At 33.9% G+C, this 20,749-nt stretch overlaps 1 protein-coding gene across 1 annotated transcript in view; it reads right to left on the reverse strand.

Moving 5' to 3' along the window:
• Positions 1 to 1,992: 1,992 nt before the first annotated feature.
• LOC134529070 (congested-like trachea protein) overlaps positions 1,993 to 20,749 on the reverse strand; it is an 80,253-nt gene continuing 61,496 nt past the window's right edge. The window contains exons 5-6 of the mRNA XM_063362777.1: positions 18,469 to 18,651; positions 1,993 to 14,364 (exon numbers count right to left, since the gene is read on the reverse strand). Of these exons, the coding sequence (XP_063218847.1) occupies positions 14,177 to 14,364; positions 18,469 to 18,651 (371 nt within the window). The 3' untranslated portion in view covers positions 1,993 to 14,176. The remainder of the gene's footprint in view (positions 14,365 to 18,468; positions 18,652 to 20,749) is intronic.

Genomic DNA, 20,749 nt, shown 5'->3' on the forward strand with positions numbered 1-20,749 from the left:
TGGCAAAACTCTCTTAATAACGGATGTTTGGTTCAAGCCAAGCTTTACTCAGCTACTATATCTGTCATTTAGCTGCAGAACTGTTTAATAATTCATTATACTGATATACTGCACGACACCAAAACAAGACTCATTGATACCCCACTTTGTGGTGCATCATTCATTCTAGTGTGAAGTTGAAACAGCACTGCTAGATTGCATGAGCACAGTCAGAAACAGTGATCACAAGTATCATTTGGTAGCGATGAAATAGCGTACCTTTTTCACGAGTTTAGGCATGGTAGGAATGAAATCCGACAATTGTTATACAAGTTTACAAAAAAAAAATGAAAGTGGTTCTAAATCCAACAGTCATTGGGAATACATCTGCAATTGTAATACAAGTTTACAAAAAACAAATGAAAGTGGTTCTATATCCGACAGTCATTGGTAATACATCTGCAATTGTTATAAAAGTAACAAAAAAAAAAATGAAAGTGGTTCTAAATCCGACAGTCATTGGGAATACATCTGCAATTGTTATACAAGTTTACAAAAAAAAAATGAAAGTGGTTCTAAATCCGACAGTCATTGGGAATACATCTGCAATTGTTATACAAGTTTACACTTACTACACAAGCACACACATGTGGTAATGCTTTTGATTTTCTATAGAGTTCTAGTACACCATTAAATTTGTATAATTCATTAACAAGTTATGTTGGGCTCAGTGGAATTTTGTATTTTATTTAATTTATAAACCATGTCTCATGAATACCTAGAAGGGTCATCATCATCAGCATCAAATGCCACACAGCATGTTTTGAAATTGGAATGTTCAATATCAAACTGAACATGTTTTTACATGTAATTTTTTGGCTTAACTTAGGAGTGATATAATTAATTTTTATAAAGCAAACTTCGTTGAATTTATAATGAAAAAAAATATATGAAAAAACATGAGAATATCCAATGAAAAATCAGCAATCAAAAGTGCTTTATACAACATAACTTTTAACCATGAATATAATATTAAAAAAATTCTATATTTAGCACTTAAGTGTGCTTTCATGAAAGAATGAAATATTAACTTTTTATTTCTGGTTTGTGTGTTAGTTTTTAGTAAGTTTTGTTTTCAACTCATCAGCAAATATTACATGAAAGTTTCTTGCTTTTCACAGTTAAAGGAAAACATTGATGTGAAAATGTAAGTAATCCACTTAATGACAAAAATTCTTAATCTTTTTAGGTGTCTTTAAGGAACTACATTAAAACTAAAATTATTTACTGATGTATGTTGTGTGCAGCAGATAAGTAAACATACATAAAACATCAAATTGTTCTATAAAAAACTGTAAATGTAGCATTTTAAGAAGAAAAAAGAGCTCCAAAATCTTGCTTAGTTTTATTGTCTCAGCAAAATGTTTTGTCTTGTAACAAATATTCACTGTCTAGGAATTTTTTGTGACAGTGACCAAAATAATTGCATTCACAAAATCATCAAATCAACCTTTGCCCAAACCAATTATTTTTAATTATTGCACTGAGAATTGATATACCTGGTAGTAATGTGTCCGAGGATACAGTCTTTGCTTATAACAATGCAGAATTAAGCACTTTAATTATAAAAAACAAAAATTGAGACATAATTTATCCACTTTAAAATGAAATTTTACTGCACTGTGGAAAAGATGTGCCCCATTAGTTTACATTCATATAGCACAAAACTTATATAGAGGCCCCTTGCAAAATGATAGCATTACCCTATCTCAAGTTTCATTTTGTTACTCAGTTTATAAATATATTTAACAAGAAAATAACAGATTTTAATAATTATTATGGTTTTATAGCTACTCCAAGTACAATGCAGTTTCCAAAATAAATTTTGGAGAAAAATGCTTTGATAGTTAGAAATAATTTTTTTTTCAATTGAAACTATAAAAAAAAATTATGATTATCTAAAAGTGATTACTGCTGTGTGGAAAATATTATGCTTATAATAAAACACTAATGTATATTTATCTGAAAAAATTTATTATCATTTACAAATACAGTTCCAATGAAAAGTTTTCTTTAATAAACTAAAACATAACCAAGGTTGTGAAAAACCATAATTAGAGACCGGAAAAATTCGCGAATTCATTTCGCGATAGGCTAAAATGCAAATTGTTATACCTCAGTGCTGCCTGTGCTATTGGCTCACAACTCACCTGGATGACTCTGGGCCAGTGAGAAACATGATCAAAGCTTTATCGAATCACAGGCTGCTACGATGGGACGTCTCACAAGACAGCAGCCAATGAGTGGGTGGCATTTGACAGAGTGTACGTAGAACTATGGAGTTCATCCTACAGGTCATTGAACCCGCAAATTTTTCCGGTCCCTAACCATAGTGTTGATTAAAACTAAACTAAAATATAACTATTAAACTCAAAAATCTGATATTCTAAATTTAACATATAAATTATTGATTTAACAAGATCTCAAAAGATTTAAAAAAAAATAATAAGCCTCAGTATAATTTTGCATGCTGTGAATTGCCAGCCAAACAAAGCATTTCTATCTGTACCTACAAAACATATTGTCGAGGTGCGAGAAACCCACAGCTTGTGACAAAGTACACGTGAAAATTATATTTTATGGAATGTGGAGACCCCCTGGGGCCTGAAAAAGCTGCTCTAACTGTAAGTTTGTGAACTGATATTTCTTAACTTATATTATTAACTACTTCTAGAATCATCAGTAGAACCACGATTATTTCACAGATTCATTTCACCCCAAACTAGACTGAACTTGTCTATAAATAATCGAGCCTTTTTGGCGAACTCATTGGTTGATAACAAGGCCACATCCTTCGGCGGGTCAAACATGATTGGGTTACCACTTCTCCTTGTTCATGACTGGCTCAGAGTTGTCAAGAAGTGTCAAGAGCAGAGTCGTCGTCATGAACGTGAATCAGATGCATATGTGCTTAAAGTCTACTTTGCTACCCAATGAATCTGTAAAATAATCATGGCTCTAAGCATAAGTGTTTTAGCATTCCTAACAGTACAGTAGATTAAAGTGTTATGTAATATGCAACTTGCAAATTTGAACACTACTGCAGTACGCAACAGCCGGCTTGATATAATATTTGAGCAATTCACTTAATCACACACATGCTAGTGTTATAATTACCACAGTAAAACTGGAAATTCACAAAATAAGTTTAAATAACTGCCTCCAGTCTCTGGATTATGTGTGTTTTCTCGTGACGGTACAACTGATTATTCTTCACCGATTCTTATATCTATGTATGGCTACAAAAACAGAGAAAACCAGATACCAAATTTATATCGTAACAAGTATACAAGTTAAAATTGAATTACTATTTCCATAATACCATGCCTTATCCCCCCAAAACAAATTATTAAATTAGTTTTATTTGCAGTGATTTTCTTCACTGATTCTTATCTATGTATGGCTACAAAAACAGAGAAAACCAGATACCAAATTTATATCGTAACACGTATACCAGTTAAAGTTGAATTACTATTTCCATAATACCATGCCTTATTTCCCCAAAACAAATTTTTTAAAATAGTTTTATTTGCAGTGATACAGTTAGTGTGTTTTTAAAATTGTTTATAATTATCTGTGAGTATATCTGAACTGATGGGTAGAGACCCGGAAATTTTAAGAGTTCATTTAAAAACTTGTTGAACTCGGGACAACTGAACCATTTGTGGCATTTGCACCAAGCCCCTTTTAGGTTTCCGTAAGTTTAGTTTTGTTCCTGCTATTTTCAATAGATTTTATGTTTAAGTTTAGTATTTTTTATTTTATTTTAGTAAAGTATAATTATAAGTTTTACCAGACATTTCATAGGCTTTACTACAGTGGTTAAAACAAGTTGGTACTGTGCTTATAGAAAGTTTGAGAACTGTTGCTGGAACATAATGCATATTATTCTATTTTAGTATTTATTCATGAGTTATATTTTTGACGTCATAACGTCTTATAAATTGATGAACGCCGGCTGCACGCACAAAAAATTGTCACGTTCCGCCTGAGCCGAGCGTGCAAGAACCGGTCAACCACCGTGCCAGAAAATCTTCCATAATATCAAACAGGTTAAGGCGGGCTTTTTAACTAATTGTTCGTGATTATATTTAAAAAAATTATTTAAATTAAATTTCCAATAACTGTAAATAATATTTGAAAATTAAAACGTATGCAATTTTTCATCAATGTTTTCTTATGACGTTATCACGTAAAATTATCGTCCGTAAACCGACTTTACAGACAACCCCGTTTTTAGAGTGTATTTTAGTATTTGTTGGTTACCAAATGAGTATTTACTGTCTTAAGTAACTGCGGGCCAATCATGAACACAGTGCGAGAGTGTGGAGGTTCGCATTCTAACTTGCGACTAAATGAATGCCCGACATTTCCGTGTCTCTACCCATTAGTAATGAAATAAAAGTATTTAAATTGAATTGAATTGGATTGATTAAATTCTTGAATTGTAACGAAATAAATCAAAGGAAAGAATTGAAACGTAACGTAAATGGGATGTGTGGTCGAAATGATGAGTTCATGAGGATTTTCTTTTGCAACATGAAGAAAGAGTGTTTTCAGGCGCGGCTCGTGAAGCACGGGCGTGCTAACAAGTAAGTCGCAACTGACCAGTGATGGCCTGTCCGAATACCGGCAGGGATGCGTTATTTTTGCCGACTCGTGTAAATGGTTACCTGGCTGTTTAATGCCTTGAGACAGTCCACGAAGTTAGTAAACGATCAATTCCCACAGAAGTTAAAGTGACCTTTCTCTTGAAAATGTACTTACAACTATGGTAACTTGTGGCGAGGTGTCAGTATAGTTATGACATATAACTGCGTGAATTAAATTAGTATTGACAAGATTCAGGTAGAAACTTTCCCGACTGAGACACTAGCGGCCACTGCAGAAACTGGTTTTTTTAAGGTGAAACAAGTTTTATTTTTTTTTTATGCCCGGGCGTAGGGATTTTTAGGTGTGTGTGTGTGTGTGTGTATGTATATATATATAAAACTGTAACAATAAAAATTTTAATAAGTTGAAGGGCAATTATATTGCTCCACCAAAAAAATTATATCTTTTTGTAACACTCAGTATAATGAATAGTAAGGGATGGAAATTTGTTAAAAAAAATAACACCCACAACAAAACTGATTATCTTACACATCGATGAACCAGATTACAAAATAATTGAAAACTACAATTTAAAAAAAAAGTATAAGTAAGAGAAATAAGGGTCAATTGTGGTCAAACAGATGCGCGAAAATAATTTCTTTTTGCAAATCATGTTTGTGTTGGCTTGTCTGTTGAGACTCCTGGGAGGACGCCGAAGTTGTTGGTTTTGCCCCAGGTTAAGGGTAAAGCCAACACTTTTAAGAGCTCTTCAACTGAGCTACAGTTTGACATGCCACAAGGTAGTTTGAAGTTTAAATCACTAACAAACCGTCAGCATATGAATGGACGAATCAACATTCAAGTAATTCACGACGAGAATGTTTTATCTCAAGGGCGGCAGCCAATCATCAAATAAGGCTCGATAAAACACAGTACCGTGAAGTCCTGCAGTTCACTGAACTCTCAAAATTTCCGGGTCTCTACTGACGGAATAAAATTTTCAAGTGATATATTTTTTATCACTAAAAATTTTATATTTTAAATTAAAACAAAGTATTTAAATCCTAGAAGGGAAATGTTAACACAATATGTATCATGCATTTTGCCACCGCCAGTTTTTATGCCAATTTTAACAATCTTTACTAATATTTGCATGGCTGAAGTATAATTTTAACAGATAAAAAGTATCATCTTTTTTACCCCTTGTTAATGTATACTTTTATAGAATCACAAGTAGGTTTTTGTTTTTGTTTTTGCATCTAACTGCACTTCTGGAATAATGTTCATCTTAACCAACATAGCTGTTAAAATATTACGGTTTGGTTGCTAATAAGCATCTCATTTTTTACTGAGTTGTTTATAATTTTACTCAAATATGTAAATCTGTTAATAAAATAATACCTGATCAACATCAAGTCAAACTCTTTAAGCAAGAGACTTGTAAACATGACATTTGCACTGCCTAATAGGTAAAATCTGCAATTTTTATAGAATTTTTCGCATTTACGGTTTAAAGTATTTTTATTTTTTTTTTGCAGCAATTTAAGTAAAAACTTTATCATGTCAAATTCCAAAACATGCAAACCATTATGAAAGTAGAAGTATACATGTAAACATTAATGCTATTTATATTGTTCCCTTCACAGTTAAATGTTTAATATATCTGTGGAGATTATCTCAGGTGTTAAGGGTTATCAAGTGCTTAGCTCGCCATTAACTCAAACATAACTAAATTAAGCTCAGTACAATATAACCAGAAAATTGTTGCTTAGTAGCTGTCATTTACACAGTTTGTCAACTCTAATAAAGGGTTATTTTCAATGTCTACAAGCAATACATAAAAAACCTGTAAACTTGCAGTACCATTAAAAAAATATTTTAAAAATAAGAACAAAAGATATCAGCTACATCAATGGTAACAAGTCTCCATACAATCTTACAGTAATTCTCTTATAACGGCAGTTTACATACTAACAAACATGACGTCAGTATCACTTGGTGAATGCCCTCACACGTAATTACATGATATAAAAATATTATATGTTGTAAGTCTAAACCGGCATTACAACTCACAGCCACTAATTTGAAATAATCTGAAATTTAAAGTATCAATCTCTCAATCTCAAGCAACAGTAAATGTCAGTATTCTGTCACATTATGAAATGAGAAAAATGGCCTTCATTTTTAAAAATTAAAACTTTCATCTCTGGCCACTTAAATATTTCACAAACAAAAAGAGTCTTAAATTTAAAAAATTTAAAATGTTTTCAAACAAAAAAATTTACACACTCAGTGAGAATTATTTTGGCCAAAATTATGCCTAAGTGAAATGTCATTCAAAATAAATTTTCAGACAATACTTATTCCCGTATATTTGAAATCATACACAATATGGTGGAATATTCGAAAATATTTTTAATGCTTACACCAACTAACCAAATCTACAACAATAAATGAAATATAATCTATCATCAATGCAAAAATATAATCATAACTTGAGAAAAACATGTTTTGCTGTCACTAAATTAAATTAAATTAAATACTGCAGTTAAAAATAAATTCAAAACAAAATTAAACTGTACAGATTTTACCAGGTTTTAGTTGCACTTTCGTGCTGATTAAATATATTTTTTATCACTTGGGTGGTGACTCAAATGCTAAATTCTTGGTGATGCTATGCGTGATGTTACGAATGGAAGTCAATTTATTACACCAAACATAAGTGACACATTTATGATGCATACAATAGAGAACCATATCAACTTCCATGTTTTAGTATTAAAAAATATATATAAATATTCTTACAGCCTCCGAGTCTTAAATCACTAGTGTTTACATTTAGAAGGCAAAGTTTCATGTTTTCATCTTGGATACATAATGGATATTTGTGCGTTTAAATTGCAAAGCTTTGGTTACATTACCCTTAATATTCAAAACGGCAAGAATCTTGACAGAATATTTTATAGTAATAGCAATAGGATTTGTTACACAATTTACTCATTTTAAACTGTAATTTTTAAAGCAGTAACAATAGCAGCAGTCCATACAATTCTAAGTAGTGTATCATAAATAATGGCAATATAGTTTTAATTCAGTAAATTAGAAAAAAATAATCTAAAATGGTTATATCAATTGAAGTTATAACACATTTGCATAAGTAATGTTTTAACCTAAAATTTCAAATTTAAAATGGAAAAAGACACAAAAATAGTACATATGTAGCAGTTAATAAAATTTAAAGTAAAGAAGAAAGATTCATAACCATTTTTATTATGGATGGGATTTTCGAATCTTGGATTCGTCGAATATACCGAATCCTATGGATTCGAGGATTCGTAGGATCCGAGGTGAGATTCGAGGTGGGATTCGAGGTGGGTTTTTAAGAGTTTTAGGTAGTAATTGAAAATTGTAGTTCTGGGCGAAGTTAGAAAATTTCTAACCGAACCGAACCCTTACGTTCGGTTCGGTTCGAAACCTCTTAAAATATATGCGAAAAACCGAACGTTCGTTTAAAAAAAAATTACGTTTTTCTTATTTTCTAACCCCCATTTGAGACCATTCACAACACAGCACAACAAAATATCATTACTTGTAATATTCCGACTTTTATCGCATAATCGTCGTCTCAACAGTTTCAAGCGCAGACAAAATAATATAAAAATTTATTAATCGTCGCATAACTCCCATAGCATTTTTTCATATAGGCGCGCTTTGTTTTTTGTTTACTTTAGAGAATTTTGTATGCATTTCTCGTACTACGTAATATAAACTATCGTACAAATGCCAAAGGTATCGTATATTATACCTATAACTATAGTGCGTGTACGAGAAGTATTGTAAAATCACCAAAGATTGCGTACCCAATACGTTAAACTAAAGCGCATGTACGATAACTCTCGTATTTCGGCAAAACTAACGTGATCAAGTTAATACAAGACAACTGCGGTAGGAAATGATTACGTAAATTACGTATTTTAAATTACTGGGATGTATTTATTTTCTTTGGCCTTTTTGGTTATAACAGTCAGGTACTGAAAATATTAATTTAATCTTGTGTATTAAAAGTACTGGTCCAGTAAATTTTACAGTACGGTACTAAGTTGACTAGCGTAGTCGCGGCAGCCATCATTATTTTTTGTGTTTTCTTTTTTCCGACGCAAATATCTATGACCACAATAATTAATTATTCTTACGTTACGTTTACAATATTATTGTTCTTGAGGTGATTTGCGATGAGCAGGCTTACGTCTTTTAAGTTTTCCAAATGGAGAAAAGATAATGACGACCCAGATGACCCAGAACCACCCCAAAAAAATGTCTAAAGTTTCTTCTGACGAGCAGCATTCTTCCAAGAAAACAGCAACTGCAGTCAGCGGGTTTTGTAATGTAGATAGGTAACTTAATTCACATTCGACTTTTTTTTAATGTCCTATTAAAAAGTTTTACTTATTAAAAATGTTAGGTTATGTCTACCACAAAAATATGTTATGTGACCTTATGCTGAATGTTCTTCATCTTTATATATATATATATATATATATATATATATATATATATATATATATATATATATATATATATTTATTTATTTATTTTTAATGAAGGTTAGTGTACACTGAAAAAGGAAGATAGTCTTTTTGAAATTTAGATGAAACTTCTTTATGAATTAAAAGTATATACCTATATAAATAGATTATATGCAAAATGATTTTCTCTCAACTGTTTTCTTTCCTTCATTATTTATTGATTTATTGCATAAACTTTACTTATAAAATGTTTTGCAATGTTTTAATAAAGTTAAGCTATATAATGTTTTAATTTTACATATGGCTGGAGAACCTTTCTTTCTCACCATTCAGTTAAAGACCAAAATGCTGGTGGTCAGTTCATTTTAATTCAAAACAATTGTTTCTGTATGAGGTTCGGTTAGGATGGTTTCGAAATTTGTTTGCTATGGTTCGATACCAGAGAACTGAGGTTCGTCCAGCTCTAGAAAATTGTATACCTAAACTATATTATAAAGGTAACGGAAATAGCACAAACATAAGATAAACTACACTGCATTTTGTCAATTAGCATAACTACTCGATCATTTCCAACCTTCAATAATATAACATTGCAGAAAAAACGTAACTTTTTTTTAATGGTGTCTGTTATACAAATATATTTTATTGAAATTAACAGAGAATTAGACAGATGCAAACTTCCGTGTGTGGTTTTTGAGGTTATTTGTTTCTATTTTATATCAGGTGTATACACTATGCACTTATTTTATGATTTTATAAATACACATGTGATTTTTTTAATACATAGGCCTATGTAATTTATTAAAATAAATGTGTGATTTTTTTAATAACATGTGGTGAAGTTTTTTAGTGTGGGACTGGGATTCGAGATTCGATGACAAACACTGAGGATTCGAACAAAGATTCGGATTCGACCAAAATGTGGATTCGTCCCATCCCTAATTTTTATGTTCATGGGAAAAGATACAGAAACTTCTTTTACTGCTTACATCACTGTAGTAGCTTTACTGTTTTAATGTAAATAAATCTTTTATTTGTTTCACTGAAAGTTTTTAAAACATTTTTATGGATTTATAAAATATAAATTATAAAAATAGTGTGACACATTCTTCAATAAATTAAAATTCTTCAATAAATTGCCTCAAGCACAAACCAGATTAAAAAAAACTTAAAATGTGAATTTGAAGACCAGTACCCAAATATTCCTTTGCAAAGGTCAAATTGTAGTTTACAAATACTTATTTTATGTTACATTAAATCACATTTGTACAGCATGATATACACAATAACTCATTTAGACAACAAACAGTATTTAGAGAACATACTGAATAAATATTTCACGAGTAACAATAGTGGCACACAACAACAAGACACTAAATAAAACCACACTGCCCGACTTCCCACCAAGAGTTTTGACACGGGCGCACCACTGAACAGTCCTTGGCCCGGATATGGCGGTGGGACAGTGGCCGCGGGTGAAACATTTTACACTATCTCCACTCGGGTAGAATCATGTGGTATGTGTCTCATCAACAGGCAGCCCCCAATGTTTTTATAATTGGAATCGCAGTCCAGGAATATTAGGGGTTTCACCTCAGAATGAGAGATAGCTATAAACTTGGTTCAAGATATAAAAAAAAGGTTTAAACAAAGGTTGTAGAAAATTTAATCCTCTACAATATTTATGATGAATACAAATAGCATAAAACCCATAGGAAACAAGATATTTGCAATAAATGTGTAAAAAAAAATTTATTTGTTGACCTTTGACCTTGGAATATCTGCAGTCGCACACACCCTACGATAAGTTAGGGTGCCAAAATAGAGGTTTATACAACTTTATAGCTGACTATCTCTCATTCCGTGATACTTGCCCTCATTTGACTAATATTCCTGGACTACCGTGACTTCCCGGCGGCGGGCGTTGACCCGGGTCAACTCAGGCCTGTCCATCAGGACCAAGGACTGGCTACCTTGCTGTTGGGTGTCTGTGACTCACGTTCATCAGTGAAGCTGGCTAGTGGTGCATCGTAAAGAACTACTGGTTTGATATTCAAGGCTCCTCTCTCTCCTCGGCTAGCTCCCTGCCTAGCAGCTGGCAGCTTCCCGTCACTCCCCCTGGCCAGTATCCGACCACACCCGCCTTTCTTTCCCGCCCTCTGTGCCCAGACAAGCCTCGCCAGGAGCACCGGGGCAGACCCCGTCCAACCAGGGGAAGCCTTCTTTTCACAGACGAGAGAGCCAAAACCCAACGTTCCCCGAAGTTCATGCTTTTTTGCCGTATCTTTTATGTAGCTATCCTAACCAAATCAACCGTCCACAATGTTTTGAAGTATTTATAATGTAGCTAACCTAACCTAATTGACCATTAGCATCCTTTTATCAACACCGCCATATTTGTTTACAATGAACAAAAAAACCCAGAAGATGCACGATGGGGCGTTTGGCTCTCTCGTCTGTGAAAAGAAGGATTCCCGTCCAACCAGCCGACGGACCAAAACAGTAGGTGACCAACAGGGTCCCTCTCTGATCTACCACATCCCGCCGACTCTGGACCCAGCCCAGCGGCACGGGACAACCATAACCTGGTCCCGCCCTCTGCACTGTGAACACCCGCAAGCAGCACAGCACAGCTCTACGGGCAGTAGAGGTCCGCACCGACAACACTACTAGTCTCCTCGTCCAAATATAATTTCTAAAACGTCAGTTGGCTCTGTGCAAATTTAAAATTAAAAAGTAACATTTATGACAATAATGTTATTAGTAATTAGCTAACCCACTCCCCACTATCCAAAATCATTTCTCAGCAACAAAGTTTCGTTTTTGCATAAATCCAGGCAGATTTTATTCTGTTTGCAGTTTCAAAACAATAATCTGTGAATGCACCACTGATATGTGAATCATCTAGAGGAGCGAATGGTTCTTATACATGAAGAAACCTGCCATCAAATCAAATGAAGACAAAGTACGACTTGAAGGGTAACTCAACCGGATTTCAGGAGAGCGATTTGTTGTGACTGTACAACCCGCAACGAAGGAAGGGAAGGTGCCCTAAGCTTAAAGCAGCATGAAAAGGCCCGTATGACATTTTGAAGAGGCTAAATGATGTGGTCTACCACATCCAGAGAGGAAAGAGGGGATGGATAAAAGTGGTACATTTGGACAGATTGAGGGAATATGCCAGAAGGGATGCGTTACCTGTTCTGGATGAACAGGTTTAAGGAGGGGGCTGTGTTACGAACACAGACAGGACCGTGACATGTGCCAGGTTCGGAGCTAGCTGGCGGCCTTGCATGGCCACTGTCATTACGTGCAGTGTCATCTGTATCCACTGACGTAAGACATACCCCGTGTGCCTGGTTGGATTACAAGGGTCCTCGCTACACCCTCCCCCTCCACTCCCCGCGCATTGCCCCGCCTTGGGCTATTATCACCTTCAGCCAGGGAATTCTGGGCCTACTGAAGCTGCTGCAAGGAGTGGCGTGAATAAACACAGCCTTTCTCGATATGTCAGGCGTCGGGTCGGCCCAGGATGACGCGACTTTGTCACGGCCTCTCTCGTCCCTTCGAGAAGGGCACCTCAGGTACTTAAGCTGTGACGCCAGCCTCCGCTAGTTCCGTAAGTTCGGTGAGTTCGGATAGTTCGGTGAGCGAAGGGAAGTGCAACATTGTCTCTGGCACAAAGTCAACAAGTTTTCAAAAGAAAATATATATTTATTTTAAATAGTAGACATCTTCCGAAGAGGAAAGATGCCCAAGAAATCATATTGGATAGACCATCACCAAAAACAAGCATAAACGCAGCACAAATGTATCCTTTAACGAGCGCTAAGTCCATTTGACACTGATACAATCAGGAAAATGAAACAAATTTTCCTTAAAATTTTAGTTCATTAGACAGGGGCCGTTAAATACATAGCACTCCGAAGAGGTCAAGAAGGTTAAGTCTCTCTCGCGTGAGCGGGCGAGACGTGGAATGCTAAGAAGGGTGCACGCTGTGCAGTGTGAGCCATGCACGGAAAACCTTTGTTTGCACTCTGAAACACCTTTTCTGTCAACCAAGGTGACAAGATTGAGATAACCATCGCCGGCGGCTGTTACAACGTTAAGGGGGAACGGTGTGCCGCAGGCATACTTCCGGATATTTTTCTACTGCATCGCATCCTTCGCGTTGCACTGTCACTCTACTGAGATTCCAGCAACACGTGTTCCCTCACAAAGACGTTTCCTGTTGGCCTGGTGGAATGGAATGGGGGGGAAAAAATGTTCTCACCCATCGTAAAAAAAAAAGGAAAGCATTAATTACTACCACAATTATTTAGAACTAACAGAATTATTTAGAAATTTATGGTTTTTTTCCCGGTAAGTTCCTGGTCAAGTCCCTGCAATTTTCCCAGTTTTACTGGTTTTCATGGTTGGTGGACACCCTGATTGATATTCCTACAAATTTTGTTGCCAGTCAAGAGAGCAAATTGCTACCATATCTGTGGATTTTATAATGCAAACACACTGAAAAAACTATCCTTGAAGTTGGTAAATTCTCAAAATTACCTAAGCACAACATGCACAGTGACACTGTAAATGTTACATATTTGGTTACATCAGAAAATTCAGACACTGTGAATCCTTATATAAACATGTTTTTATGAACAGATGAAAACCCCAGTGGTCTTACAACAAAACTTACTTCAAACCTGTACGAAGTACTTTACATTCCTTTGTGTCAAAACAGAATAATCAAATTCTGCTTTCTTACAATCGTAATCTTCAATAGCAATTTACTTTTTAGTTATTGAAGTCCTTATCATAACTACAATCAACTGAACAAAAGTGATTATACAAACGAGGACTATACAAGTAGAGAGCAAAGCTTTGTGGGACACTCTGGTATAAACTTATTAACATATATAAAACCTTATGTAAAAAGAAAAACAAACTCAAACACTTTCATTCTGTTTATATACTCAAAAAATTAAACCGAAGGTACTAATGGGAACAGAGTGTGAACGATGCATTTCTCACAAATTAGGTGCTATAGTATTCAGGAACTTCATTGATGCCTCAAAACCAATGAAACAGGCAGCATTTGCTGGAAAGGCTCGCAGCAACACAGGAACAATGCCTTTATACAAGGCAGTCACGCCTTCTTGCCTGATGAGCACCTTGAACACGTCACGCATGCCTTTGGGGTACGTGCCTTCTGGGGCTGGAACACACAAGCAACTCATGTGATGCACCATTCATTCTGCATTCTGTTCAAATTAACATTAGTATTGAAAAAAAAAATTGAATCCATGCATCAAACATTAAACACTGTCAATATTAAATTAATTATTTTTCTAATCAGCATTGAAATTTCAATGGCCATTAAAAAATTAATATATAATATTAAAAATAATATAATAATTTAAATTAATATATAATAAATTAATAAATTACATAACTATAAATAATGACACCAGATGGTTAGATATTTCCTACTGAGAAGCAGACTTCTGTACATAGGCTCACAGGCATCTGGTCTTCTGCTGGTATTTTGGAAGTACAGTAAACTCCCTATTATCCGCGCATGCTATGAAATAATACAGCACATATGTAAATCTGTATTTTATTACAAGTGAGCAAATTTGAACTTTACTGATGAGTGTATTGTGTGCAGAATACAGTAAAATGCCACGGGCCTTCTCGGAACTCACGCAGTGTCTAATGAAGTCTCCGAGTACGTACAGTACTGTATCCTTGTGACGAAGCAAGTACCGAGCACTTTTATGTTTACATCACTGAAATGTATTGTATGTTCATTATTCAGTAAAATACTAAATTTTAGCACCATTTAAAAATTTTTACTGTTAATTGTAACTTTTACTGTACATAAATTTTTAGATTTTTAAGTTGAAATTAATGTTTCCTTTTTTGTTTCCCATTTTCGGCTCTTTTGCGGATTATCCGCGATTTTCACTATCTGCAATGGCCCTGCCACTTAATTTCGCAGATAATCGGGAGTGTACTGTAGCTTTAAGACAGTAAAATTCATATTCCAGGATGTCAGATTATTGAAAGTACATAAGGCTGCAAGTGACATGAACATGAAACTTGGGCTGGTGTCACCCGTATCTTGGGCCTCAAACCAGCAGACAAACTGCACATTGTCGCTACACGCTTGGAATTCCACTTTTCCAGTTTTCCGGACCTGAATCTGCAGTATCCCTGACATCCCAGACCAGAACAATCATGCGGTACCAACCTATGTTGATGCTTTGTCTGGTCTGCTAAGGAGGTTGTAATTAATCATAAAATGTAAGACTACCAAAATACTTTAATATCTACATGATAAAAATTCTTTTCTCAGAATATAACACTATAAATGCATATCATCTGCATGCATCAGAAATAATCACACTTGCTTTTAGCAATAACTGGATGTTGCATGTGCTTTACTATGTGCTCCGGAGGTGTATTCCTATTCACAATAATTTTTATATAAAATAAACTTTTATTTATGAGAAAAAAACCCTAAAGATAAAAATCATGTATGATAGCCACTAGAACTTATGGAGTGGTCATTGCTAAATTTTTTTTAGCGATAATTAAAAAAAAAGGAGGTGGGAAAAATCGAACTGTTAGATTGTGGGAGCAAAAGGGAAAACAAGAAAGCACAATAAAAGAACACAAACAAAACTATCAATTACAGGTAAGATTAGACAAAATGTAAGAAAACAATTGGTGTAAAAGTCAAAAATCAGTAGCATTCAATTTATAGTTAAAAGCATAAATGAGATTACAAAATTATTTAGTTGATTACAAGCACCATCAAAATAGAATCATTTATTATGTGTATACTTGATGATGCCAGGTTATACAATTATTCATTTATTTATTTTATACATGAATCTTACGGCCACAACTTTGTTATACTAGGTTAGGAAATGGTCTACCAAATTAAAAGATTTAAGGATATATTAAACTGTAGTGTCATATTAACATACAGTTTAAGTTCTACTTTGTTGCTTTTAAGTTAACAGAATTGTTACTTTTTAGTGGCTTGGTTTAATTGCAGAAAAAAAAAAAATATTAAGTTCATATTACACACTAAAAAACTTTGTGGAAAATCTATGAAATTTTTTTATGATATCTGGGGTTATAATTAAACTCTATTGTATCACCTACTTATATCCAAAATTTCCCCAATATTCATTCCCATACTGACACACAATCAAAAATAATGCAGGCTTCTCTTACATTTTTCCAACCCAGTTTCACAAGTTAAGTTTTACTTGATTATGAATGCTTTTTTTTTACTAGCACCAACTTTATATTGGCACACTTGCAGATCTGCAGATAACGATCATGCCAACTTCATAGCCCATAATGTTGTTTTGCCTGAAGTTTGTTTTAGTTTACATTTTTTAAACAATTCCCAGTATCATTTTTTTTTCCGCAGGCACCAAAACATTTGTGGTAATGGTTTTCCTTTGCTATTGTTGTGTTCAATATTTAACACATGCCTATGCATCCAGTCAATATGATCTCTGCAGAAATAACAAAAACAAAATTTTTCTTTACTTGAAAATACATTTATTTTTATCTCCTTCCCACAAGATTAGGATAGATTAAAAATTTATTGCACACAATGACATTATTTCACTATGTTTAAATAACATTAATATACATACGTTAAACAAGACACAAAAACTAAACACTTCTTAGTCAGCTAGGGCTAGGTAGCCAGTGTTAATCAGTTGTTTGTAAACAACTGCTATCAATTTGCCAAAAACTATCTAATGTATGATAGAGACCTGCAAAATTTGCGGTTTCGATGGCCTTCAGGACAGACTGCACATACCCCTGTACACTCGGGCAAATAACACAAGTTCATTGGCTGCCGACTTGTAAGTCGTCTCAGCTGGTTTGTCTGTGATTCGATCCTTCTTAGGTTGAGGGTTTATAACTGGTTGAGATTCGTCCAGATGAACAGTAAGCCAATAGCAAAATTATCTAAGAGGTATATGTGTTTGAATTCTAGCCTATCACCGAATGAATCCGCGAATTTTGCAGGTCTCTAATGATGACACATGATTTATTTTCCCCACACTAAGACTTAGCTAAGGTTAATTATACTATTTATTGTGTCCTTAACCACATTTATAGTGCATAAACGTAAAAACAAAATATCTGAAGCGTCTTGAGACCTTAACACCGTCACAACTTGAACACAAACCTGTAGAAGTACTTAAAATCAAACAAATATTGTGATATTTTGGGGTTTACAATTTTTTTGAGGTACCTAGTCTGTGAAAGTAGTACATCACATTTCACTTTAATTATCACTCTAATAAATCACAGAAATATGTGATTTCCCTCACTTTTCCCAGTTTTCACAGTTTTTATTTATTTATACAATTTGAGTGTCAGCCTGACATTTGTGGGACCTACAGTCACTAGCACAGTACAGTGAATAATACATAAAATATGACAAATTGACATCAACACAACACAACACAACACAACACAACAAACCAGAAAGAGGATAAGATAACTGAAACAATTCTACCACCACACACAAAGGACATCACAGATTAAGTAAAACATAAAAAAAATAATAAATATGGTTATTATAAACTTTTTGTACAAGTATAAATTTGTTAATTTATAATATCTTTAATGGAAAGAATTTTATAACTTGAATAAAATATGAAAATAATATATGGAAATTCTTTGTTGACCTGCAGGCCTTTTTATTTACTTTGCTGGTTGATGAAAGTAATTTGGTATTTTCTGCCAAAAATGTTGGGGTTTGAATGCTAGTCTAGATAAAGATTTGTAGCGTTCAATTTTACTTCTTAACATTTACATATAAATAATACATCTAGTATTTTTCTTCTCTGGTTTACTGTGGGTAAGTATAATTACAGGTGTTTGTAAATTTTTTGCAGTAATGTGAGATGATTTTTAATTGTATATTCTCTAATTTATGAATCTTTGTTTTCATGAATGAATTCCATATAACAGATCCGTGCTCAACTCTAGAGCGAATGTGGGATAAATGAGGCTCAAAATGGCATTGGCGTTTGATGCTATTTAGGTAATGAATTTAACTATGGCTACCAATTTTCTATATTTGTAACAGTCACATAGGTAATGAATTTAACTATGGCTACCAATTTTCTATATTTGTAACAGTCACAACCAATATGATAACTATGTAACTAATAAAAACTTAATTTTAAAGTATAGTAGTTTTATATATGTGGTGAAATTTAAATGTTTTGCAAAACACTGAGGGCGGTAAAAGAATAATTCAGGATCTTACCAGTCTGAAGTCTGCTCTTGAGCACATCAGCAGGCATGCCAATCATCCAGTTTGCAATGCCCGCCATGCCTCCCGCAAATATGGTGACTAGGAAGCCAACATCTTTGACAGACCCTCCTGGTGGGGTGAAAACCCGCTGTATCCACTCATACGTCATGAAGTACATGCCACTTGCCGGTACATCTAGAAAAAATCACACTGTTCAAAACCCGAGACACAATCATGAAAAAACTTAAAACAAACAAGAAATATGAAACGAAAGAGTACCACGAAAGAAAGAAATATAACGTTCCATAGTACAAATACAAACTTATAAACATAACACAGTCATCCTAGCTTTTAAAAATTTTACAGCACCCCTTTAAACAAAAAAAAGTAACATAAGAGGTCATGAAATTTACAGTCTAGCTTGATCCAATAAGTTTTTCACACTGTCACAATCACAGGACAAGTTGTTCACTCTGCCACAATCACAGGACAAATTGTTAACTGTGTCACAATCACATGACAATATGTTAACTTTGTCACAATCACATGACAAGTTGTTAACTCTGTCACAATCACAAGGCAAGTTGTTCATGCTGTCACAATCACAAGACAAGTTGTTAACTGTCACAATCACATGGCAACTTGTTCATGCTGTCATGATCACAGGACAAGTTGTTCACTCTGTCACAATCACAATAAAGGGTTCAGTCAACTTAAAAATGTACTCTTGTGCAAATGCATGCTATTGTAGAAAGAACAGACTATAGTTGATTACAACAGAAGTAAAGTACATTTTAATATTAAGAGAGTTATTACACGGTATTTCACTTCAGCTACTTGGTTTACAGTTTACGTCTTTTGCCTTTTCAAAAACAGAATACAGCATATATTCTTCTTTTTTTTTATTAAAAAATCTTTAAAAATGATAGTTTTCATTGCAAATCCACTTGCTGAACTACACACAGCAAGAGTAAAAATAAAAAGCCACTAAGATTAATTTTACACAAATGGTTATCGATGAACGAGATGAAAAAACAATAGTAAATGTGCAGGACGAAAATGATCTAACATTACATAAATCCTAGAAGAAATTAAATAAGCAAAGCCATAACATAGTATTTACACGATGATGCTTGAAAAAGGGTGCAGTCAGAGGCAGTTGCCTACCAGGCATACAACAGCATCAAGTCAACATCCCTACTGGGGTCACAAAAATGGCCAATACATGACAACTCACCTGATAATATTTCTTTATTGTCAGATTCTTTAGACTGGCCATGTTTTAGACAATGTCTTGGGAAGGATCCAGCCCGCATGTCTCCAGTTTGCGAAGTAGAGCATTGTAAAATATCTTTTTTTTTGCTTACATCTGACTTATTTATATTTACTTTTTATTTTATTTTGTGGTCATGGTAAGTCCCGTTGACAGCGATTTTATTTTAGACAGACATATTTATCAGATTTTGTACACACTTCTTAGTAAATGTTTAATTTATATATAATTAATTAAAAATAATTGGTGGTTCATTACATCAGTAATTGTTACATAATTCTGGTAGTTAAAAATATGTAGAATTTTTTTTAAAAATCATATTGCATAATTTTAGAACTATTTGAGAGTGTATTTTATGTTTAGAGATTACTTACTTTATTAAGTCCTAAAGTCTGTAACGTAAGTTACCTTACACCCTTTGGAGTAGAAGAAAATCATCAATCGTAATGTGCTCAAAAAGTGAGTATTTTTTAAATTTTGTTTATTTGATTTGTGCTTGATGTGTTAACACAAGTTCATTGGAGATGGCAAGACGTAAGGAAACACAGCAGGCATGTAGAGGAAGTATCGACCACTGCCTACAGCAGAAAACCATCCAAGGAGACAATGCAGACCAAAATTAATCTGGTGGCACGATTGGAATTCAAAACAGTCCTATAGAATGCAAGCCAGGTTATTACCACTTAAGACACATAAATTAATTTAAACTATTCACCATAGTTTTTGACAGCTAGTTGAATGTTGTTTGGTTAAGAATAAACATCATGGTTAGAATTTCTTTCAGAAAATATTAATTAATTTTACCTGGCATTTCAAAATTCTCAAATTTGTTATGATTTTGACAGCCAAGAAACATGAAATGAGATATTTTGTGATAGCAATGCAAACCATATCATGAAGTAGCCAGTGGCATTGCAGTTAAACCTAAAAAGTTTCACCTCTGCAATAAATTAAATTCTCGTTATTTGTACAACCCAAAAACGTTCAAAATGTAACTTTGGCAGATATTTATGCAAAAAG

This window comes from Bacillus rossius, chromosome 2 (assembly GCF_032445375.1).
Source record: "Bacillus rossius redtenbacheri isolate Brsri chromosome 2, Brsri_v3, whole genome shotgun sequence".
Lineage (NCBI taxonomy): Eukaryota > Metazoa > Arthropoda > Insecta > Phasmatodea > Bacillidae > Bacillus > Bacillus rossius.